Source organism: Aulostomus chinensis, chromosome 20, assembly GCF_037954235.1.
Source record: "Aulostomus chinensis isolate RoL2024-O1b breed Wild chromosome 20, RoL_Achi_v1.0, whole genome shotgun sequence".
In the NCBI taxonomy this organism is placed as follows: Eukaryota; Metazoa; Chordata; class Actinopteri; order Syngnathiformes; family Aulostomidae; genus Aulostomus; species Aulostomus chinensis.
The window spans coordinates 8,369,220-8,391,695 of NC_141339.1; the positions used below are offsets into that span (position 1 = coordinate 8,369,220).

Consider the following 22,476-nt stretch of genomic DNA (forward strand, 5'->3'; position numbering starts at 1 on the left):
AGCAGGTGGCTGATTGTTGCCCCACTTAGGAATTGATATCTGTAACCACTCTTGGTGTTAATCTGACGAAGGAGGTTTATGCGGAACAGTAGTGATGACAGTTCATCTCCTTATTATATGCTGCACTTAATGTAAACTTGACCTATTTGCCTTGAATTGGCCCTATAGGATTGTCTTCCACATCCCCATCAAGTTTCTGATGAAGGGTCTGAGTTTACTGTTGATGTTGTATACACACACACACATATATATACACACACATATATATATGTATATATATGTATATATGTATATATATATGTATATATATATGGAACTGTACAACATCAACAGTAAACTCAGACCCTTCATCAGAAACTTGATGGGGATGTGGAAGACAATCCTATAGGGCCAATTCAAGGCCAATGTGCACAGGATTTTTTTGACCCTTTGACCATGCCGTAGTTCGCGGAAAACCAGATGTGAATGCACCACTCATCACACATGCGACATGTAGCCCATTGCTGCTTGTAAACAAACAAAAAAACAAACAAACCTGAGAGCAGATGAGCGTTAAGGTAGGACTAACATGGAAAAGAATACGTCAGTTTTAAATGGAAAGTTCAACTTCAAAGCCCTGCCAGATGGCAGTCTCGACAGAAAAAAGTAATATGCATACACTGTAAAGCTGAATTTAGTTTCCACCGGAGTACGAGCAGTCTCAAGTATCACTTGTCCACGAAGCACACAGCTGATTCAGAGAGCCCTCCGCTCCCTTCTGGCATAAAACAAACCACGCTGGATTTTTTTGGCACGGAGACCATTGGAGGCGTCCACCACCCACAATATCCCCACCAGATCATTTGAGTCCTGTTGTGTATTGCACTGCCTCCTGTTTAACGCACACTTTATTCATTGTTTTTATTTTATTTTATTTATTCTGCATCACAGTTTGATGAAATGCATCAGGGTCATCCTTTTGTGTTAATGGGTTAATAGTTCAAGTACTTCAGTTCGTACAAGTAATCATTACTATTAAATTTGTTGGGCTTGAGTTTATATATATATATATATATATATATATTTTTTTTTAACCCTGTGCATCTTTTGTTTTGGGGCAGCACGGTGGTGCAGTGGTTAGCACTGTCGCCTCACAGCAAGAAGGTTCCAGGTTGGAGTCCCGGCTCGGGCATGGGGTCTTTTGTGTGGAGTTTGCATGTTCTCCCTGTGCCTGTGTGGGTTCTCTCTGGGTACTCCAGCTTCCTCCCACAATCCAAAGACATGCAACTGGGGACTTGGCTAATTGGATATTCTAAATTGACCGTAAGAATGAATGTGAGTGTGAATGGTTGTCTGTCTATATGTGTTGGCCCTGCGATGGACTGGTGACCTTTCCAGGGTGAACCCTGCCTCTTTCCCGTAGCCCCTGGGATAGGCTCCATCCCCCCGCGACCCTTAACAGGATAATAGGGAGAAAATGGATGGATGGATGGATGGATCTTTTGTTTTGTTTGTACTTCTGGACAGTACGTTGCTCCAACACTAATAAACATGCTGCATTTGCAGAAAGCAACTATTTGCCTCCTCCCATGTTGATATGGTTAATTAAAAAAAAATAAAAATATCAGTTTAAGGTAGATTTAGAGCAGATTAAAAAATGTGATTGTGAGTTGAACTATGGACATCCATGCGATTCATCGCATTAATTTTTCAACAACGAGCAAGGACAAGTCCACTATAACAGTGTATCAAATTTTTGTCCTCTGTTTCACAATTATAGCACCTCAGTTTCAACCTCAGTGGCTGAAACACAGCAAATTTATTTAATTAATCTAGAAAGTAAAGAAGAGAAAGTAAGTTGACTTAAAGTAACCGATATTCAGGGTTCATACTGTCTTGAAAAACCTGCTTAAAAGTTATGTAATTTGGAGATGGCCATTTCCAGGCATTGAACAAACTGTTGAAAAATAAATCCAGAAAATGTAAGAAATTTGCTTCACATATAACCAAATATTAGAGTACATTAAATGTGGTTCAGTTAAGTTGGACTGAAAAAAAAATCATTTTGGTTGATATTACTTTTCATGTTTATTTCGTTTCAAACCATGTTACTTGACATGAATTATTGTTAAATGTACACTGGCACACTTTGGATTTTTCTATTTTTCACGTATAAACCAAGACAAAGGTATGGGAAAGTTATAGAAATATAAAATGAAAATGTGCCTGAACCCTGAATATTTGAGGAATAAAAACGTTTTAATAAAAAGGGATAAAAGAGTGTCTTAGAACTGTCACAAGACAAATATTCCATACAGCTGTATGTCAGTATTGACTGTGCAGTATGATGCGGAATTTTTCACAATGAATTCACAATCAAAAATTTTTTTCTACAACATAAATATGAATTAAAAAAATGAATGTGTGTAATTGGCTTTGAAGGCAGCATCTTGTCAGAAGCAGATTTACCACTCCAAGTTTCGAGAAATGTTAATGAGAGCAGAGATGGAAAGTTTCCAACCTAAAATGAAACTCATTGGCGACATCAGGCTACAAGGAATTGACTGCAAATGTCAAAGGTTCTGGCTTTGTCATGGTTCACACATCTGTGTGATCTGGGTGCTTTTTCAAGCCTGAGTGGCTACAGGTACATGCCATTAATGAGGTAATCAGACTCCTCTGTAGTGAGGGGTCGTGCTTTCTTCAGCTTGTGGCGAACCAGTCTGAGTCGACAGCCAATCATGAGCAGCAGCAGAGCAGTGATAATCAGACCAAGAGCCAGTGGAAGGATCGCACCTGGAGGAATCAAATTAGGAAGATGACAAGTACAGCATGAACATGACGCTCAAACAGACACACACACACAAACGTTGGGTTGTATTTTCACCTGACTCTGGAACTGGATGTCCTCCAGTCACTGGGAATGGTTTGGCAATTGAGATATCACTCTCTGCTTGGTTTTGAAAGACCTTAGGGGCAGCTTAAAAAGAACATATATTACTTAGATTTCTGCATGTTATTCACACAATTTTTATTGAAATGTATCCAAGGTTTACCTATCTCTGTCTGCTTTGTGACAGGAGGAGTCACAGTTGCGGGCTTGAACACTGGGCCTTGAAGATAGTGAGAGTGAAAATTTGCTTTGTCGAGTTGGAGTTAGAAAATATGGTATAAAAATAAACTGGAGAGAGACGTCTTCCTACTTTTCTGTATACATTCACTGACACAGTCCGATTCTTGAAGGAAGTTGTTGTGGTTACCCTGGCAACCACCATACAGGAAATGCTTGCATTCTCCTGCTTGCCGGTCATAGTACCAGCGTGGGAAGGTGCCTTTGCAAGGTCCAACAATTGGAGCTGCAGCACACAGATCTGGAGAGACAGACAGAGAGCAGAGCCAGACTTGATCACACTTGTAAAACCTTATTTAAAAATTAACTTCTGCTACTGAGGATAAAATGTATGCATTCTAAGTCCATCCATCCAGCCAGCCATTTTCTACCACTTATCCTGTTAAGGGTCGCAGGGGGGCTGAAGCCTATCCCAGCTGCCTCTGGGCAAGAGGCAGGGTACAGCCTGAACGGGTCGCCAGTCTATCCCAGGGCCAACACATATAGACAGACAACCATTTGTTCTCAAAGCCAAACCCATGGTTTATGTAGAGTATCCGATTAACCCCGTCCCCTCTTGCATGTCTTTGGCCTGTGGAAGGAAGCTGGAGTACTTGCAGAGACCACGCAGGCACAGGGAGAACATCCAAACTCCACACAGAAAGACCCCATGCTCAAGCTGGGGCTTGAACCTTATTGCAGTGAGGCAACAGTACTAACCACTGCACCACCGTGCTGCCCACATTCTAAGTCATTTTGGAAAAAGTTACAGCAAAATGAAAAATGAAAAAAAAAAAACCTCATATTTTTATATTCAAAATATTGATGGCACTTAGTGATATACAATGAAAAACAACCAACAATTATTTTTTGATTAAAAATACATCTTTGTTTTATGTATAAAATTTTACATATGATGAAATATCTACACTCAATTAAGGGAAAGTTGCACTAAAGTTCAGTGAAGTTTTAGGTGGTGCATAAAAACAGTAACTAACAAAACCACATCAAAAAGTGTATAGCATTTGGATTTTTTTCCTCCCCTCTGTCCTAAACAAAGGTAACTTCTTATTTTTCAGTGTTCAGATGCAGGACAGAAGAGACAGAGCACTTTGCCTCAGTAATATGTTGGTTAAGTGGCAGTGGGGGAAGTAGTCCCATTGGGGTGTCTCTGCCTCATTTGGGGATCAGATGGCAGACAGGATAGAGGCGCTTTGTTCCAGCTCTCAGTGAGGATTCAGCATAGAGCAGCTTTCCCAGGGAAGGCAGAGTGGCCCTGTGGCTTTGCCAGCTTTTAGAGCTCAGTGCTCAACTGCTGCTTACAGAGGCTCCATCTGCTCCCAATACACACTGGAAAGCTCTGTGCCACTTAACAAAAAGGACACTGAACTAATCTCAAAGTAATGGAGGATCATGTTGTTCAAAATCCTCACAGAAACATGTAAAATACTCTGGCTGCTTCTTCACAGACATTTTTGAGTGGAGAGGGACAATAGGTCTGAAATAAAGGAAATAGATTCCTTTGCCTTAATGACTACCAATGTACTATTGCAAAAAAAAAAAAAAAAGTGTCATTCAAAGATGATTTCTATTATATTTTTTTCATTATTATTTTTGTTACCCTGGCTCAAAATAAAGATCATCATGAAACACACGAATGAAACTCATTGGTTTTGTCAAAAACAAACACACAAAAATGTGAATATCAGCATTAACTATCTGTATCTGCCCAGAATAAGTGCATTCATAATGTATCTGGACCAGGTCACCACTGCTTTAGCCTGTCATGATGCTCGTAATGAAATAAAAGTGCTCTTTTCTCTTTAAACAGACAATGGACAATGCACTTAAAACGCAACCACACCTTGACTCCCTGAATTGTCCTGTTGTGGTGGACTGGCTTTGCTCCTGTCCTGAGGTGCTACGATGTTCTGCACTGTCTTCCTCAGTGAAGCCTGGAGCATGGAGCTGTCCTCAGCCTCTTCGGTTTGGGTCACAGACAGGTGAGGGCCAGGTACATCAACTGGGTGAGTCACAGACTTCCGACTGCCATCAACTAGAAAGATTACAGAAAACTGTTGAAGGGGGACAATGCTCTTTTTGACCCTGCTTTCCTTCATTCATTCACATTAAATGCAGTACTTGAATTTGCTGATGATGAAATTTGCCATTTCACAAGTGAAAGTCACAGTTTTCTCACAGTTTGGACAGAAGTCTTCATCAGAGCGATCTGGACAGTGTTGCTTGCCGTCGCAGGCATACGTGATATCAATACAACAGCCGTCATCACACTTGAACTGGTAGTTTGAGCAGTGGCCTGTGCAGACTGAACACACAAATCATGTGAAACTCAGTGAAAAATAGAGATTTTTAAACATCTACATTTAATTTCAACTGGCTGAAATAACAACATTCGGTAATTAATCCATTAAGGCCAGCAAACACAAGTACCTCTTGACTTTAGGGGGCATCAGTACATTACACATACAATATGTGTTGGCAATGGCTTCACCTTCTGCTTGATGTTTTGGTGCCAGCACGGTGACAGAGATGTTGTCAGAACTCTTTTGACCAGCTGTGTCTGTAACAGTCATCTGGAATGTGTAGACACCCTCCTGGAGGCCACTTATCTTCAGCAGCCCGGGATGAGTTGCCTTCAAATCAAACATGCACAATTTAAAAAAAAAAAAAAAATCAATAATAAGCAAAAAATTTGGTTTATCATTTCAAAGATAGACTGAGATGGTGTTAGTTCTACCAAGACTTTTTGTGTCTTTTCATGAAAAGTTGGATTTTTTTCAACAAATGCGGATTTTGGTACAGTACGGTTCATATAATCATATTTTTTTCATTTTTTATGCCACTTCTGATTTTATTGCTCTTTGGACTCCTTTTTGACATAATTAAAAAAAAATCCAAAATAAAACATGGCACAAAAGAGAAAACTATACAATGGAAATAAAAAAACCAATGAGAAATGTAAAAATCACCTCGTGCACCTCGTGTGTATTATTTTACATTATGGAACATTGTTTAAGAATAGATAATAGATAATACAGTATATGCTGTTTGGTAAATATTTTAATAATGCTCATTCTTAACAGTGTATCTTTTTCTAACTGGTTTAGTGTGAGGATTTATATAAAAATGCAGGATATTGGTTGTCTGAGGAGTTTGCCTCTGAGACTGAGGGGAGCCTAATGTCTTTGGGAATCGTGTTTAACTCTTATCTCTGTTGGTACAGCCAGATATGATGGAGCTCTGAGCACAAGCCACTCTGTTGCCTTAACTAATGCAAACACACAAATGTAACCTGACACTGGTGTCTGGGAGAACCATTAGTGACTCTCTTCATATGGCAAATATGAAAAGTGGAATCATCTGAACAGGGGTATTCCTTTATATTATTTTTATGTTATTCATGGATTTATATTAGCTTGGAGTTTCCAGATTAAATTCTCTGTCTTTTACCAGTCAAAAGCTATTCCTTGTGACATCCACTGACCTTCATACTGATGGCTGTGTCCCCTTTGACTAAGGTCCACTCATAGCGGCTGATCCCGTGGTCATCCAGACTGTCCCGACCATCCAGAACAGCCCAGTCGGTGGGCAGCTGGATCATCACATCCTGTCCAGCATCACTGCGGGGAGGCTCATCAATGTCTGCAAAATCAAACAGGAAATCATTGGACGGAGTCTACTACATTCAGTATATCTTATTTAAAGTGTATTTCTATGTAGGCATATTAATATTTCATTCTATTTTAGGCAAAAACTTAGTACTGTATTGCATAATGATGATTCAAACCATCTTAAACACCAATTCATTATTTTTGAGGAGCATTTTTCCTTTCTTTTTTTAAGGCAAATCACCAGTTAAAAGAGGAAATTATGATTGACACCCTAAAAAAAAAAAGTCACTTGTGTCAATGTCCTGATCTTAGTTAAGTCCAAACCTAAAAGGCAAATCATTAACTGTGTCCCCTCCTTCAAGATAGGCCTTTGTTAGTGGCCACTTCAAAATGCACAGATGTACAGCACAGTAAGAAAGCTGACATATCTGAGGCTGATTATCAAATTTGATTCACTTCCACCACGTTCCAACACAAACTGAGACCACTACACATCTCATTTTTCAATATGAGCCTCACATCATGAAAAAAAAAATTCTCCTGGTATAGATTTCAAATATTAGCTTCTGAAAACATGTAATTTTTTTTATCTGGCATCCTGGTTCTTTAATAGTTAAATTATAGCATTGTAGTATGTAATGCTTAAATGAGCCCACCTTGTGTATCATCCTCATCAGGGGGACCTTCCCCAGGCCCTCTCGCGGAGCCGCCCGGGGGAACAGGGAGGTGTCCCAGGGTGGTGTTGGTCGCGCGGCTGTAAGTTGTGAAGCCTTGTAATGGAGCGAACGAGCAGACATTTTTGTTCCTATAGGTGCAGTTGAACAGATAGCAGTTGAGAGTCTCCCCTGGCTGCCTCAGATCTCCCTGGACCACCGCCACGGTGCAGTGGGGCTGGGAACAGCAGGCATACATACAGTCCTTCCAGGTGAACACCCTGTCCGGGGCCAGCAGAAAGGTAGCCCCTTGCTCGATGGAGGCCTTGGCGCGGATGATGTGTTCCCCGACGGAAGTAAAGTCGCCCACACAGGAGTCAACCACATCCCCTGCCGCCTTATACGCCTTGTCCTGTTGGAGCTGTTTACGGAATTCCTCCAGGAGTTCCTCCACCCCAGATATTTTGGATTTTAAGTCAGATATAGGCGAAGTCCGAGTGTGAATGCGTGGCAACACGCAGAGCAGTAGCACACAGGCGAGAATCAGCAAGGGATGCTGCAGATGCAGAGCCATGTTGTTTACGCAGTCAGGCGGCGTCTCCTTCTTCTGCCTCCAGCTACTCTCCGATGCATGAAGCCAGTTACAGCCGCAGTCCAGGAAATAAAACCCAGCAATACTCACATTAACACAGTAGTTAACATCTTAGTAGCCCCAAATCTGGAGCGTAGGTAAGTGGTGGGGGAAATTTTGTCTTCTGACGATGCTAAAAATCCGTTGTTGTCATGGTGAGGAGGAGACCACCGCGAGACCAGATCAGAGCTGCTCAAGAGTCTGCTGACGTCACAATGGTGAATTTGTTTTCAGGTAACCTGCTGTGTGCGGTCACTGCTGCAAACTACAGTGCAATGTAATAGAAGGGATAAGCCATTTTCAGTTTGTCATAATTATCAAAAGAGGAGTTGGTCATGTTGGAAAACTGAATTTAACATAAACAGTCAGAGGTACTGTATGTTTGTGTGTGTGTATATATATATATATATATATATATATATATATATATATATATATATATATATATACATACACACACACATATAAAAACACATGTATATCGATATAGATATGTACACACACACACACACACACACACACACACACACACACACACACCAATCTATTTATATAGCAGGTAAACTAAGTATGGAACACATCACCATTTTTCTCAGTAAATATAGTACAGTATAGTATAGTATAATACATATTATATTATATATATATTTTTTAAAAATGCTACTGACATGAAATTTTCACCAGATGTCGTTAAAAACCCATGCAACCCACACATACGTAAAAATCAAACCTGTCAATCTGTCAGTAATTAGAGAGCAATCCTGCCCCTAGTCAGTGCAACTTAATACAGTATCAGCTGGTTCAGTTCAAACTGATGGCCCATAAAAAGGTGTCACACAAGAAACATCTGGGTAAAAGCAAAGAGCTCTCTCAAGATCTGCACAACCAGAGAACCAAGTTCTCTGATGACTCTGCGATCGTCGGCCTCATTACTGATGGAGATGATCGGGAGTACAGGGGACTGATGGAGGACTTCGTGGACTGGTGCCTGCAGAACCACCTCCAGATCAACCCGGGGAAGACTAAGGAGCTGGTTGTGGATTTCTGCAGGAAACAACATTCTCCACCTGCACCAGTGAACATCCAGGGTTCAAACATAGAGAGGGTCACCTCCTACAAGTACCTTGGTGTTCACCTGAACAATAAACTGGACTAGTCACACAACACGGACGCCCTGATCAGGAAGGGGCAGAGCCGGCTCTTCCTGCTCAGAAAACTGAGGTCTTTTGGAGTGCAGGGGTCACTCCTTAAGACCTTTTATGACTCTGTAGTGGCCTCAGCCATCCACTTTGGCATCGCCTGATGGTCAGGCAGCATCTCAGCCCGGGACAGAGAGAGATTGGACCGGCTGGTCAGGAGGGCCGGCTCTGTCTTGGGCTGCTCCCTGGACACTCTGGAGGAGGTGGGCAACAGGAGGATGCTGGCTAAGCTCACAGCTATGATGGACAGACCCTCCCACCCCCTCCAGGCCACTCTGACAGAACTGGGCAGCTCCTTCAGCCAGAGACTGTTACACCCACGCTGCAAGAAGGAGAGGTACCGCCGCTCATTCCTGCCCACTGCTGTCAGTCTGTTTAACAGTCACACCTGAACTCTGGACTCCATTTCTCACTGGAACACTTAACAGCACAGACACTTTTTCTCTTAAACTTTTAATAATTTTGTAATATTTGTATATTTAATATTTCCATATTTGATTGTGTGTGGCTCTTAATGTCTATACTATTTGCTCTTTGCTGCTGTAAACTGAAAATTTCTCCATTGTGAGACTAATAAAGTCTTATCTTATCTTAACCTCATTGCTGCAAAATATACTGATGGCATTGGTTACAGAAGGATTTCTTACCTTCTGAATATTCCAGTGAGCACCGTTGTGGCCATAATCCAGAAGTGGAAATAACATAATTTTACCATAAACCGGCCAATACCAGGTGCTCCTCGCAAGATTTCTGACAGAGGAGTTAAAGGTATTATCAGAAGAGTTGTCCAAGAGTCAAGGACCACTTGTAGAGAGCTTCAGAAAGACCTGGAATTAGCAGGTACAATTATTTCAAAGAACACAATAAGTAATGTACTCAACAGCCATGGCCTGTTATGCATGCTCACCATGCAAGACTCTGTTGCTGATGAAAAAATGATGTTGAAGCTTGTTTAAAGTTTGCTGCACAACATTTAGACAAGCCTGTGAAATACTGGGAGAAAATAGTTTGGTCAGATGAGACCAAAACTGAACTCTTTGAATGCCATAATACACACCATGTATGGAGGTCACGTGACACTGCACATCACCCTAAAAATACCACACCAACAGTGAAGTTTGGAGGTGGGAATATCATGGCCTGGAGCTGTTTTCAGCATACAGCAGGGGCAAACTTCATACAACTTAAGGAAGGATGAACCGAAAAATGTACCGAAAAATTCTTGATAAAAATCTGCTGCCATCTTCCAGAATGTTGAAGATGAAACAAGGGTGGACATTTCAGCAAAGGGGCCCACTGCTCTATTCAAATGTCCTACACTCTGCACCTGGCATTACACTCGCGCTGTGCTGTTATTACGGAGATTGCCGTAGCAACCATTATACGGTCGGAAAGCGCAACTTCTCTACTTTTGGGAACCGTTGGAATTTTTACGATAGCGCTTATGGTACAGGAATTAAGGTAATGGGAGTGACGCATGCAATTTGGGAGTGCCGGCGCTCCCTTCGGTTTCAAAGGGTTAAAAGTTTTATTATGTAAAAAGGGAAATAATGCAGCTGTGCAGAAAAATAATTAAATACCACAATAAACCCCTGAAAATGCGATCAATTTTTCTACCTGATACAAAAAACATACCAAGATTACATGAACATACAAATATTTTTCATTTCATGTTCAACTGCACTCCAATGTAACGTAAGAACTTTACACATCCTTTCACAGTCTCAAAGAGAAAAGTTTTATTGTAACAATATGCTATATAAATATTGAATCATTTTAAATATCAAACAAAATTGACATGCTGCTTATGATTAGTTTTCATATTTTCTGACATCATGGTTTCAAATTTAAAAAAGGCTCTTCTGCATGAAATTGGCTTTCATTTCAGAATTTCAATATAATATACATCTTATTGAAGAAAGGTAACAGAGACAAATAAACAGATGTAATATTTGTCATCTCCACTTGATTTGTGACTTTAGAAAATCATACAATACAATTCCTGTATGTATGTGTTAATTGTAGACTGTCCAAAACACATGGAAATGTATTTATCATTTGTATTTATTAACATTTATTTTTCAATGTATTTAAACATAATCACATATAATTATATAACGCAATATTTACATGTTTCTGAAAAATAAAAACGCTGAGTCACACTATTAAAGAAAATGTGAAAAAAATTAAATAAGTCTCATACTGTTAAAAAAAGCATGCTTTGACATCCTTTAGATTAAATTAAAAATACAATTCAATAAAGTAGTGATAAGACGCCTTCAATAAAAGCATTAGTATAGATAAAACAAAACTTGAATTTTTAAAACATAGTATTTTTCGTCTCAGGCAAGAAAATGGTCAGTCTCCAGTTTTGTAAACATCTTGCAAAGACAGTTTTCAAGACTTCAGTGATGAGTTCGACTTAACCCACAAATAGGTGTCAACAAAGCGTAGTCCATGACAAAATTAATGGCACTTCTCAGTGATTCTTGCTTTCAAAATGACCTTTTTCCACCAATATCCTTTTGATTTCTCTTAAACTGATCAAAACCCCCCAACAAAACTGGTCAAGTCTTGTGAGGCTGGAAAGCCGTTCTGCACACTGCAAACATGTTCTCCTTATAGCTGTGCTCTTATAAATACTGAGGTATGGAGGAGAATACTTAGCAGTTGTGAAATCGTCCAGCTTCTCTGCGTAGTCACCATTACTTAAGGCCTCTGGCTGGCTTCTGTCTGTAGTCTGTGATGGCCTTCCACAGTTTACACAAGATCCCACCTCTAACCAGGAAACAGAGGAAGATGTTAGACTGGAAGGTCACAGCTTAATGATAATCTTCAGAAATCACAGTTAGCTTCACAAATAAGCTTCACTTCTGAAGAACATTTTCATTTGTTTGGAACAAGTGCACACTGTGACATTTTCTTTAACATTGCCAATTGTTGGGCTTGAACAATAAACAATAGTACAAAACAACCTCCCTTTCCCATCTTAGATCTTTGGTTTCATTGGATAGTGGAGATGTTTGGGGCTCACCAGAATTCAGATGATCTTTCCCACAATTTCAAACAAGCAAACTCTGTTCCACACCAAAATGGGGGGCTTGGTTCAATTCCAAGAGTTGTGAAATTAAAAGGACCAAATATAGGAAGTAAACCAAAGAACATTAATTTCATTGGCTCACACATGCAGGTGACGACCCAATGAAATAGATGGCAAGTCAGGAAAGAGGGCCTTATGAGATTTTTTTTAATTTTCAAAACAAAGAAGGTGAGATTTCATTTCAGCCATGGAAGATGTTTTGAGTAGGGGGTATGGGGCACTGTGAACCACCACTTCATGTTGAGAGATGATGAGCTGTGGCTAGAACACACATAGAGAACATTTTTGTTTTGAAAACAAGAGAAAAGGGACGAAATGCTGATTTAATGCCATTAAATTACATGTAATAAAAGAAAAGCACGAATTTTTATTGCTTCATAAACATAATTTTAGAGCAGCCTGATTTTGAGGGAACCAACTACCTAAAACACAGCTTTTTAGAGGCACTATGCAGAAGTGTTGAGTCTCCTGACTCACACACTCTTCAACTCAAGTAGCGTCAATATTACAGTAACACAGCTGTGTAATTTGTTTAAAGGTCTTAGATGCTTTGAAAAGGAACAACAATAGGATATATATTACAGACTCTTCCATTATGCAACACGCAGTGAGCATAGCTTCTCTTCCATGTTAATGGTATTTATGTGTCAGCATGTATTTTCGTGTCTCAGTCTTTAATGCAGAAGTGAAATCGTTTCATTCATATTAAAAAAAATTCAAAAAGTGGAGCACTACCTCAGTCTTAAACTCTTTAGATCATCTCTTGTTACATCGTGGAGGACGTCGTTCAATGTATATTCCTCTCTGAGTATCTAAAGAAAAACAACGACAACACATCTCTTAGAAGACAATATTTTACATGAGATGCATTTAATGATCTCATTATATTCAGGAAAACTAAGCACAAATGTTGGTCTGAGTGGGTGTTGTGATCATAGACTAGGTAAATCCCCACTGTGTTAATAGAGTCCTGGTCAGCTCCACAAAGCCTCAGCCAGCTGCTCAACTCTGGGTCTTCATGTCTCTCTGCAGGTTGACTCATTTGTGCTTCTGGGATTCCTGGTGATGCATCTGTTGGTGAAAAGAGAAAACACAATACTGAACCTATTCATCATATTTTATGTGGTGAAAATTAGTTGTCCTCAGCATTTGTTGAGTTTTGGTTTTAGAATTAGGATATAGAAAAACAGGATGTGGGCCATATCATGTCTTGGCGATTTTTGGCAAGAAATGTCTAAAATATAGTGCATATACATATTTTCACTTTAGGGATTTAGCAACAAGATTTTAAAATGGAAACGCTACACACACCAAGGGTTTGTTGTGAGGTGTTGACTGGACGCAGACTTGAAAAAGGGACAAAACTGAACAGATCAAAGGTATAAAACCTTTTATAAAAAGGTACAAAACACTGGCATTTACTTGAATTGGATTGTCATCTTAATAGTGTATACCACAAGAGGATGTTGTTTGAATATCCCTGATGGCAGCTACCAAAACCTGATGACAAAAAAAGTCAAGCTTTGAAGACTCTTTGCTTATTTGCTAAACATAGAAGCATGGTATCCCGTGACAGTAGATTTTGTTGATTTTAATCATCCGATTTCCTCTTTAATTAGTAGTGAAAAAGTATCAATTCCCCTCAAGATGAGATAACTTGTGCATCTTACTTTCCAGGAGAAAACACTACTGGATTCACTGTCTGAGAACCCTGTCACCTCACAGATTAAAAATAGATGAGTGTTTTCTGTAAAATTTGTAGATATTTAGATTAAGTCCTGTATGCTGCTCATTTAGAGCTGCGGTTTTAACTTTGTCTGCATATCAATAAGAATTTATTTTTTGTACATGTTTTTCATGTGGTGTTGCATTAGAGATGTAGCTTGATTGTTAAATGACTGTTGGATGTGCTGTCAGCTTATATAAGAGTTCTTGAATTTTTCATTTGTTGATCTTGAAGAAGGCCAAAGAAACAAAATGTCATTCATATAAAAAAAAACCCACTGTATATAGAGTCATATATAGTGGGCAACACTTTTTTCCCTTTTTCGACCCCAAAAAGGTGCAAAGAAGGTCGAGACCATGAGACCATCATAATCAGACAATTACCATCTAAGAAAGTCTGTGTCATAATGTTTATATGTAATTTTTGGATGAACGTCTTCCAGTTAGGGCACAATGTACACTTCCTGACTGTGATGAGATTGCTATTTTACCAGAAACACTTTGTCACATCTTGATTAAGATAGTAAAATGGGATTTTGGTAAGCTTGTGAGCTGTATTGCACTGTTAATTATCATGTACTTTAAGAATAGAAAGTGCATTTTGATCTAACATCAGCAGAGGTCGTGCTAATTTGATATATAAAGAGTGTTTGTGTAAAGATGAATTAGATCATAATAAAGACCTGCAGGCTGAGATCGCAGCTTCAGTAGTCTAATCTCCTGCTCTCTCTCTTCCAGGACTTGTTGAAGGATGGCCTGGTATTCTCGCTCCTTGTCCAGCAGCTGTTCCAGCAGCCTGGGGTCACACAATCAGGAGCAAAATAAAAGCACAAACTGATGACTCATGCAGACATGCAACAGATGGCACATTTAAAAGCTGTTTGATTGATGAACAACCTGTTGGTCTCCAGCTTCATCCTGCCCAGCTCCATGCTCACAGAGCGCTGTGCATTATGGGACTCATGTGAAACAGTGGAACTAAGCGTGCTGACTCCTGAAGTGGCCACAGTGTCATCATGAGTGGCGACAGGAGGCACGCGGCTCTGGTGGGTGGAGTTTCTGTCATGATCCCCATCGTCATCAACATCTTCCTGATCAGCTGGGTCACTCTCTGATGCCAGGCTAAAGTGAGGCCTCAGTTCTGAACACAGACAAAACCCATCACTTAACTAACTTCTTGACTTATTTTACTGACATATAAATGAGTAAAAAATGTTGTCCTTTCTTAAGGAACACACTGTTACAATTTGCCATCTTCACCATAGCCTGATAAGAAAATAGATACCCCTCTCTCCTCTGCATATAGATCAGGGAGCTAAGACCCCTTGATACTGGCTGACCACATACCTCCAAAAGTAGTAAAAATATACCCCACTCAAAAACTGTCTTTGCCTGCAATAATTATGAGACCTTGTCATCTTAGGATCAGACGCTTACTACTACTTTCCTCACAAAAATGCTGGATACAGAGATTTCACCTCAAAAGATGCTTCAAAGGGTATGATAACACTTCCCATTCAATACCATTTATTGTGCTAACCTAACTGTCAGTCAGCCTCTGTTGGTCTAAGCTCCCTTATGCACACAAATCAGATGGGATGGTACCCATAATCTTATCTGGCTCTGGGGAGGATGGCAAATAAATGGATTTCCAATAACATTTTTTTTACGGTGTTCCTTTGCTATTTCCATTTTTATTTTAAAAGGATGAAAGAGACAGTTGAGAATAAAAAAAGAAAACAAGAAACAAATGACCTAAGACATCTGTGTTATATTGTTAGAAGTGGGGCTGATGTGAGTATCCATGCCTAACCCTAACCCAGCCCCGAGTCTTTAAGTTCGAGTGTGACAGAGAACAGAGGCTTCCTATATTATAGTGCCTGCCTCTGTGGGGAGTTTTTTTTTTTACTATTGCTTTTGGTTGTAAACATCATCTAAATGCTATTTCAGAGAATGAAAAAAACTGTGAATCTTCTAAGTCAAACTGACTCAAGCCCCTCATGTTTTTTAGTGTTGCCCAAAAGGATGCATTATAATTTTGTATCAGAGTCCTGGCTCTAGACGCTGATGAGGTTACCTGGCACCAGGATTGTGATGGCAGTCTGCACAGCTTTGCGGATGATGTTGTCCAGGGCAAACATCCAATGAGGCTTGATGTTGTGGTTTCGCAACACTTTGTTTACCTGGACATATCAATATTTGTCTAATTAGAGCCATGCATTTCATGTATTTCTATAGTATATATTAGATTCCGCATATCTTGTTATATCTGTATTTAGAAATCACATTTTTTTTATCACAAATATAATTGATAGAATCCCCCACTTTTAAGTATTCTCTTTATATTTCAGTATTCACTGCTGCAAAGATCAGCAGAAGTGATGCTGTTGTTGTGTTTTTCTGTCTTTCGGCATTACGCAAAATCAGTGTAGTCAAATTCCCCAAAACTTCCTTGAGATGTAGCTTTGAATAAGGATGAACCCATTCAAATTTGGTATAGATTAGTTAAACAGCAAATAATTGCATTTTCAAATTTGTTTTTTTGCCTTGACAGAGGTGTGTGCTCTCCGTGTGTTATCCTCTCAGGTGTTTCAAGACATTTTATTCTTAATTATTGTACTACTTATGAAGCACTTCAAGCCAATCTCCTTGCAGGATTATGCAATACCCTTACAAACATGACAACATCACCTTACTCTTTTCATCTGCAGCACAAGAATTCATCAGCCTTTTTACAGACTGTGCATTGACTACTGACTAATTCCCCTTTTGTTGTCTCCCTTCATGGTCGTGGGTATTATTGGCCTGACCCCAGTGCTGAACAGCAACAACATGGCAGCCTGCTCCAGCCTGCAGCTCAAGGTAAATGACAACAATTACACTGAAGTGTTCAAAGCCACTGGTTTATGCAGCAGTGACTATCATTACTCCCTACAAAAGGAGAATAGATAAGAGATGTATTGCAGATACAGTACAGCAGAAAAAAGCAGCTCATGAGGAGAACTTCAGCATCATAGAAAGTGTCTAACAGTTTGGGTTTTGTATTTGACGAGTAGGTCAGCTGAAGAGAATTGCTAAAACATGTTTATGCTCTGGATAACTGAGATATTCTGACTAATCCATTATAAGAAAATGAAATGGGAGGTAATGTACATTTTTTTCTTGTCTGGTCCTGCAACATTAGTGCTGTATGTTGAATACTTACAGCATCCTGAAATCCAAACAGCACCACCTGCAGCTGGCTGATGGCAGTGCTGTCAAAGTCCAGCTCTAGCTTGAGCTGAGACAGTGTGTTGGCAATGATTTTTCTGTCAGCCATTCGAACAAAGTCAGCCAGACTGACTACAAGAGTGGAGATGTGCTGAGGTTTCAGCTTAATTTCCTCAGATCCCTGAAAGATAAAGGAAAGTGTGTAGAGGAGGGGGGCTTGAGAATTTTCTGTGACACTGCAGGAGTTGGTCATTTATCTGCATCCATCCTCTTGCTATCATGACAAACCTGTGTGAAGGCCTCCATCAGATTGGCCACCACCTTGTCTTGGTCCTCAGTCAGGATATGGTGGAGGGTAGCCCGCCTCTCGCTGTCCTTCCGAAGCATAAAGAAACCTGAATCTTTCTCATCGGGAGAGGGAGGGGCGCTGTGGTCCTCAAAGTTCTCCACTGGAATGCTAAAAAGAAAAAATGAAGACAATCAGTCACTAAACTTTGCCAGAATGATTTTTTTTAACTTAAAACACAGCTATACTCCTTCCTACTATTGGTCATGTGGCAAATGTTAAATGCTTCAAAATATTCATCCCATAGAGGGCAATGCAACAGTGATTTTCCATTTGTTGTACTTTAGTATTGCTTGCATCATGTCATCTATGGCAGCCCTGCATAAATAATAGGAGAATGAATTAGGCACTGTAATTGAGTAACCAATTTTCTCTCTTTGATATTAAAAATCAAGGTTCATATACCCATTTTTCACCACACAGTGAAATATTAACAGTATGTTTAAACATTTTATTGTGAAAATTATACAAAAATTATGTGCCTTTAGTGTTTCCTTTAAATGTATACTGCCCAAGAAGCATAATCATTATCACAGATATCACCACAACACCATAATAAAAAAATTCAGTTATTCCCCTTTCATTTTACCTGAGGAAGAGTGATCTGGGCCCCTTCACATCCCTCTCACTGTAGCACTTGATGCTGGGCTTGAAGATGAAGGGGTTTGTGTTGAGGTCGTTGTCAGGGGAGACAGAGCCATATTCACTGCTGCTGCTAGTGTCCTCAACCACCACTGGCACTGGCAAGGAGATACTGCGAAGGTATTCTGAAGGACACAGCCATTGTGTAGAAATCGTGAAACAGGACTTATAAAGATATTCAAGCATTTTGGAGTAAATTCATTGAGTTCTTGGAAAGGGCTGTGTTGTTCAAGGGAAGTGATGGGCAGATTAAAGAAGAAAAATTGGATACTGTTCACTACAGCAAGCAGATATTTCTGGGAAATAACATCAAGTTTATGAAGTGGCCCCTCAGTGGTAGATATGAATGAAAGAAAGCCAAGTAACTTACCTGATCCTGGGGACAGAGCTGGAGGGGAAAATCACAAAATATGTGTCAGCAGTTAGCAGAGCACAAGAGAGCATGGTTTCTATTGAAGACAGGGTGAATAACATGGTCAAGTGTGCAATGACGCACAAGTTTTTGCGCTTTTGTTCCATTCTTTTGTCCTGGTGCCAATAGAACTAAGACTGACGCCCACTACATTTATTTTTAAATAAATACAATGACGATTAAGGTTGTGTTCACAGGTGCTGCGGGTGCCATTATTAGCAGATACCATTTGGGTTTCAAATTTAGCTGTATATTAAATTCAGTGTATGTTTTCTTTTCGAAAGCCTATCAGAAAATTAAGCTACCACTGAAGTGCAAACTGCCACTAAACAGGGGCAACAGTGATTCTTGCTCTGTCCAAAGACAAAGCAATCCTTATACTATCTCTATAGCTCACAAACACATAGGTTTTACAGGCTATCCAACAAGGAACAACTACAGGTTTGGATATCGAACTTCAATACTCCTTTGAGTAAAAAATGCTTATATACTGAAAAATGAAATGGAGGAGTTGAACCTGACAATTTAAGCAAAACCACACAGAGAAATTGTTTTCTTTGATTATATGAGGCAGTTTTCAGTTTCTGAAACGCCACAAAATTAGTGTTGCCAAGTGGCCAAAATACACCGGGACATTCCATATATTGAGTCAAATAGATATGTCCTGTGGCTCCTGAGGCTAAAGCCATAAATATTTCCTAAAAAAACCAAAAAAAACCAAAAAACTTAAAACCCTCAGTTTCCCTTCATATCTTGATTTGATTGACAGGCATCAAACTCAGCACTCGTGACAGACTGCTCGAGATAGGATGAACAACTGTTGCAAAATGCGACTCCAACAAAGCATGTAATGTTACTTAACATGGTTGTGAAGGCACCAAAAAAAGGATCTTTTAAAGGGTGAAAAAGGGAGAGGAAATGGAGGAAAAGAGTGAAGGAGAGAGGAGGAAATGAAATGTAAAGGGGAAAGGAGAGAGGAGGAAATGAAATGTAAAGGGGAAAGGAGAAAGCAGATGAGGAACAGGAGTGAAGAAGGAAGAAAAAAGACAACAGGACATAAATCTTTGGTGCAGCCTAAATTTATGATCAGTAACCTTTATCACTGCATATTTTAAAGAATTCTTTCCTCTTAGGTGGTAAAAATTACTCAGCATTTGTTGAGTAACGGTTTCAAAATGAGGACAGTACAATTGGATATAAAATAGGATTTAGGCTCTGTCATGTCTTAATAGATAGATTTGACAGATTTTTAAGCTATCTACTATTGCAGTTATTAGTTCTTGATGTTTGTGTTTGATTTGGTTGACCATTTCATATTGAAGTGATAGAAACACAATGGTTTTCTTTATTCAGCTCCACATCAACAGAAGACTGACCTAAACTGAACTGAGCTTACCCGTGAAGCTAATTTTACTCTTCTTCTTGCGGCTGGTGACAGTGAGGAACTCGTCTGTGAGCAGGTCAAAGGCAGTTGCTCGACGGTCAGGGTCAGGCTCAAAGCAGCGCACAATAAAGGCCTTGGCCTCCAGCGACATGGACTCAGGAATCTCTGGATGTATTTTGAACATGCCCACCTGAAGACAAAGCAGACTTCAGATATGAAGCCATTTATCCTCCCTGCAGGCTGAAATACAGGTTTTTCAGCAAGGCAACTTTCATATATGAAGTGAATATATAAGCAAAGACATTTGGCAAGGAGACAGACATGATTCAGGCCTGGCTGTAGCTTTGGGATGAAGCTGAGAGCAATAATGTTCAAAGTTTAAGCATGAGACTCTTATGACAACAAGAGGGCTAAAACCTACGGTCATTGCTGTTGAGGAATGTTGACATGAGATTAGCAGGGAGATGCCTCTCTCGAGACATTCCACATGGATGAATGAAGAATATACAAAGACAAGAAAACTTTGTACTTCAAATGCAGGCTCAACATTGTCATTTTCTACAGCTGAAGATCTCATACCTGTCATTTCATATTCAACAATCCATGTCAGAAAATGTGACCTTTTTTTTTTTACTACATATATTCAACCCAGTAAATTACATCATATGGAAAATTCTTTCCACACAACCCTTAAACGGTCCTTAATGTACAAGGCAATATCTCATTTGTGTGCAGCAGTTTTCCATCCAAAGGCAATCCAAAAGAAAATGGATACAGGAAAGTTAGCAAGTAAAAGAGCTCAAATGTGCACAGAGAGGCTGGGAAAAAAAATCAATAACCTATTCATGTTTGTGTTCAAACAAATGTTGGTACATAGACAGTGTTTGGAGTTTCTACTGGGGGTGATCATGTTACAGCTCGCAGGTGCTAACACACATCAAATGCATGAGCTTATTCAAAGTTGTCCATGAAAGGAGGTTAAAATTGCAGGTGCCAGGCAATTACATTTGATGGTGCATTTTTCTAATGCAAAATTACCTCTTTATCCACTACTTACAGTGTTTCTCAGAGGTTCAGGCTGCTATATTTTGGAAAAAAACTTAATTGTCCATATTTCTAATATGTCAGTGAAACCAGGGGTCATTCTGAGGAATGATTAAAGCCCACAGGCATAATGTGGCTGGTGCGACTAGCAGCTCTGGTTCAATCTCAACCACTCCAGGATCAAGGTTGTGCAGAATTGTCCTTGAGTAAGACACTGACCACTGATGCCTTCACCATCAGTTTTTCCATTTGTGTGACTGCACTCCCATGTTGGTGGTGGTGCAGTGGTTAGCACCAGTGCTTAATTTGTAAATCATAAGGTACCGGAACGCAAAGTACATATGACACCCCAGCGGTGACGAGATGGACACAGGTCCCGGAACGCACAGAAAAACAACATGTAAAACCATTGCTTAATTTGTAAATCATAAGGTGCCAGAGCGCTAAGTACATATGACAGCTCAGGGGTGAGAGAGGGGCACAGGTCCCGGAATGTATACAGAAAACAACATACAACTGCCCACTTGCCATGATGTGGGACTTACAAGCCCCCATTTCAAATAATATCCATAGTATCAATGTTATGACGATAATTCACAGTTATTTAGCCTCCTCTGCGCAGCACAGGTGAATGTCCACATCACCACAGGTGGGACTTGAGAGTCTACAGTCAGCAATTCGTTTCTCAACTGGTCTAACTTGTAAAACAAACACAAAAGAGCTCACAATAAATCACACAAATCTTCCATTATTATTATTACGGTATTTAAAGATTGGCACGGCGGCCTATTAATAGACGGTATGCTCACCATTTAGTCGTCCAAGACACCCCACATCATGTTAGACCTGGCTTGGCTAGCTGGAGGTGAACCTGGCTAGCTGGAGGTGAACCAGGCTAGCTGGAGGTGAACCTGGCTAGATGTGGCGGTGCTAGCCTCCTGCTGCAGCCGATTTTGATCGTCAACATGACCGCTGCAGCTGCCCTCGTTGCCGCTTGTGGAGGCTTTTCTGACTCGTTTTAAGCGTCATGCAACTCTTCCTTCTTTTTGAAAAAACATTAAATTTAACTGTCTTTTTGACATGTTGGCATTGAAATAGTAACTGCTTATTTCCTCTCTGCTTGCTCCTCAGAGGCTGCGAATTTCAAAAGGTTATTTGTTTGTGTCAGGGGCGTGGTTTGTTGGCATCAGTGCATCAACAGATCTCCGACTCTTTCAAATGACGTTGAATCTTAATAAACAACATGAAATTCTAAGGATTTGGTCTGTAAATGTATCTATGCACATTATTGTTGTATTTTAAACATTTTTAAAACGTTTTCATATTTTCTTTTAGTACAAGAGGTACTGGATCTGCCCAAATAATTACCGAGGTACCGGATCTGCCCAAAAAAGTACTGGAACACAGGGA

At 39.9% G+C, this 22,476-nt stretch overlaps 2 protein-coding genes across 3 annotated transcripts in view; both read right to left on the reverse strand.

Moving 5' to 3' along the window:
* Positions 1 to 969: 969 nt before the first annotated feature.
* lrp11 (low density lipoprotein receptor-related protein 11) lies at positions 970 to 8,197 on the reverse strand. Its single transcript, XM_086189223.1, has 9 exons — positions 7,377 to 8,197; positions 6,594 to 6,751; positions 5,601 to 5,742; positions 5,289 to 5,414; positions 4,953 to 5,144; positions 3,183 to 3,350; positions 3,036 to 3,092; positions 2,867 to 2,959; positions 970 to 2,775 (listed from the first exon to the last, which is right to left on the reverse strand). Exons 1-9 carry the CDS (start codon positions 7,945 to 7,947, stop codon positions 2,621 to 2,623), a joined length of 1,662 nt encoding a protein of 553 aa, XP_086045349.1. The 5' UTR covers positions 7,948 to 8,197; the 3' UTR covers positions 970 to 2,620.
* A 2,730-nt stretch (positions 8,198 to 10,927) lies between these two features.
* map3k5 (mitogen-activated protein kinase kinase kinase 5) overlaps positions 10,928 to 22,476 on the reverse strand; it is a 77,694-nt gene continuing 66,145 nt past the window's right edge. For both annotated transcript variants that reach the window (XM_086189214.1, XM_086189215.1), the window contains 11 exons: positions 20,035 to 20,212; positions 18,597 to 18,614; positions 18,174 to 18,351; positions 17,527 to 17,695; positions 17,234 to 17,419; positions 16,106 to 16,211; positions 14,926 to 15,169; positions 14,712 to 14,824; positions 13,259 to 13,374; positions 13,039 to 13,115; positions 10,928 to 11,981 (listed from right to left, as the gene is read on the reverse strand). In XM_086189214.1, coding sequence (XP_086045340.1) covers positions 11,909 to 11,981; positions 13,039 to 13,115; positions 13,259 to 13,374; positions 14,712 to 14,824; positions 14,926 to 15,169; positions 16,106 to 16,211; positions 17,234 to 17,419; positions 17,527 to 17,695; positions 18,174 to 18,351; positions 18,597 to 18,614; positions 20,035 to 20,212 — 1,458 coding nt within the window. In that variant the 3' untranslated portion in view covers positions 10,928 to 11,908. The remainder of the gene's footprint in view (positions 11,982 to 13,038; positions 13,116 to 13,258; positions 13,375 to 14,711; positions 14,825 to 14,925; positions 15,170 to 16,105; positions 16,212 to 17,233; positions 17,420 to 17,526; positions 17,696 to 18,173; positions 18,352 to 18,596; positions 18,615 to 20,034; positions 20,213 to 22,476) is intronic.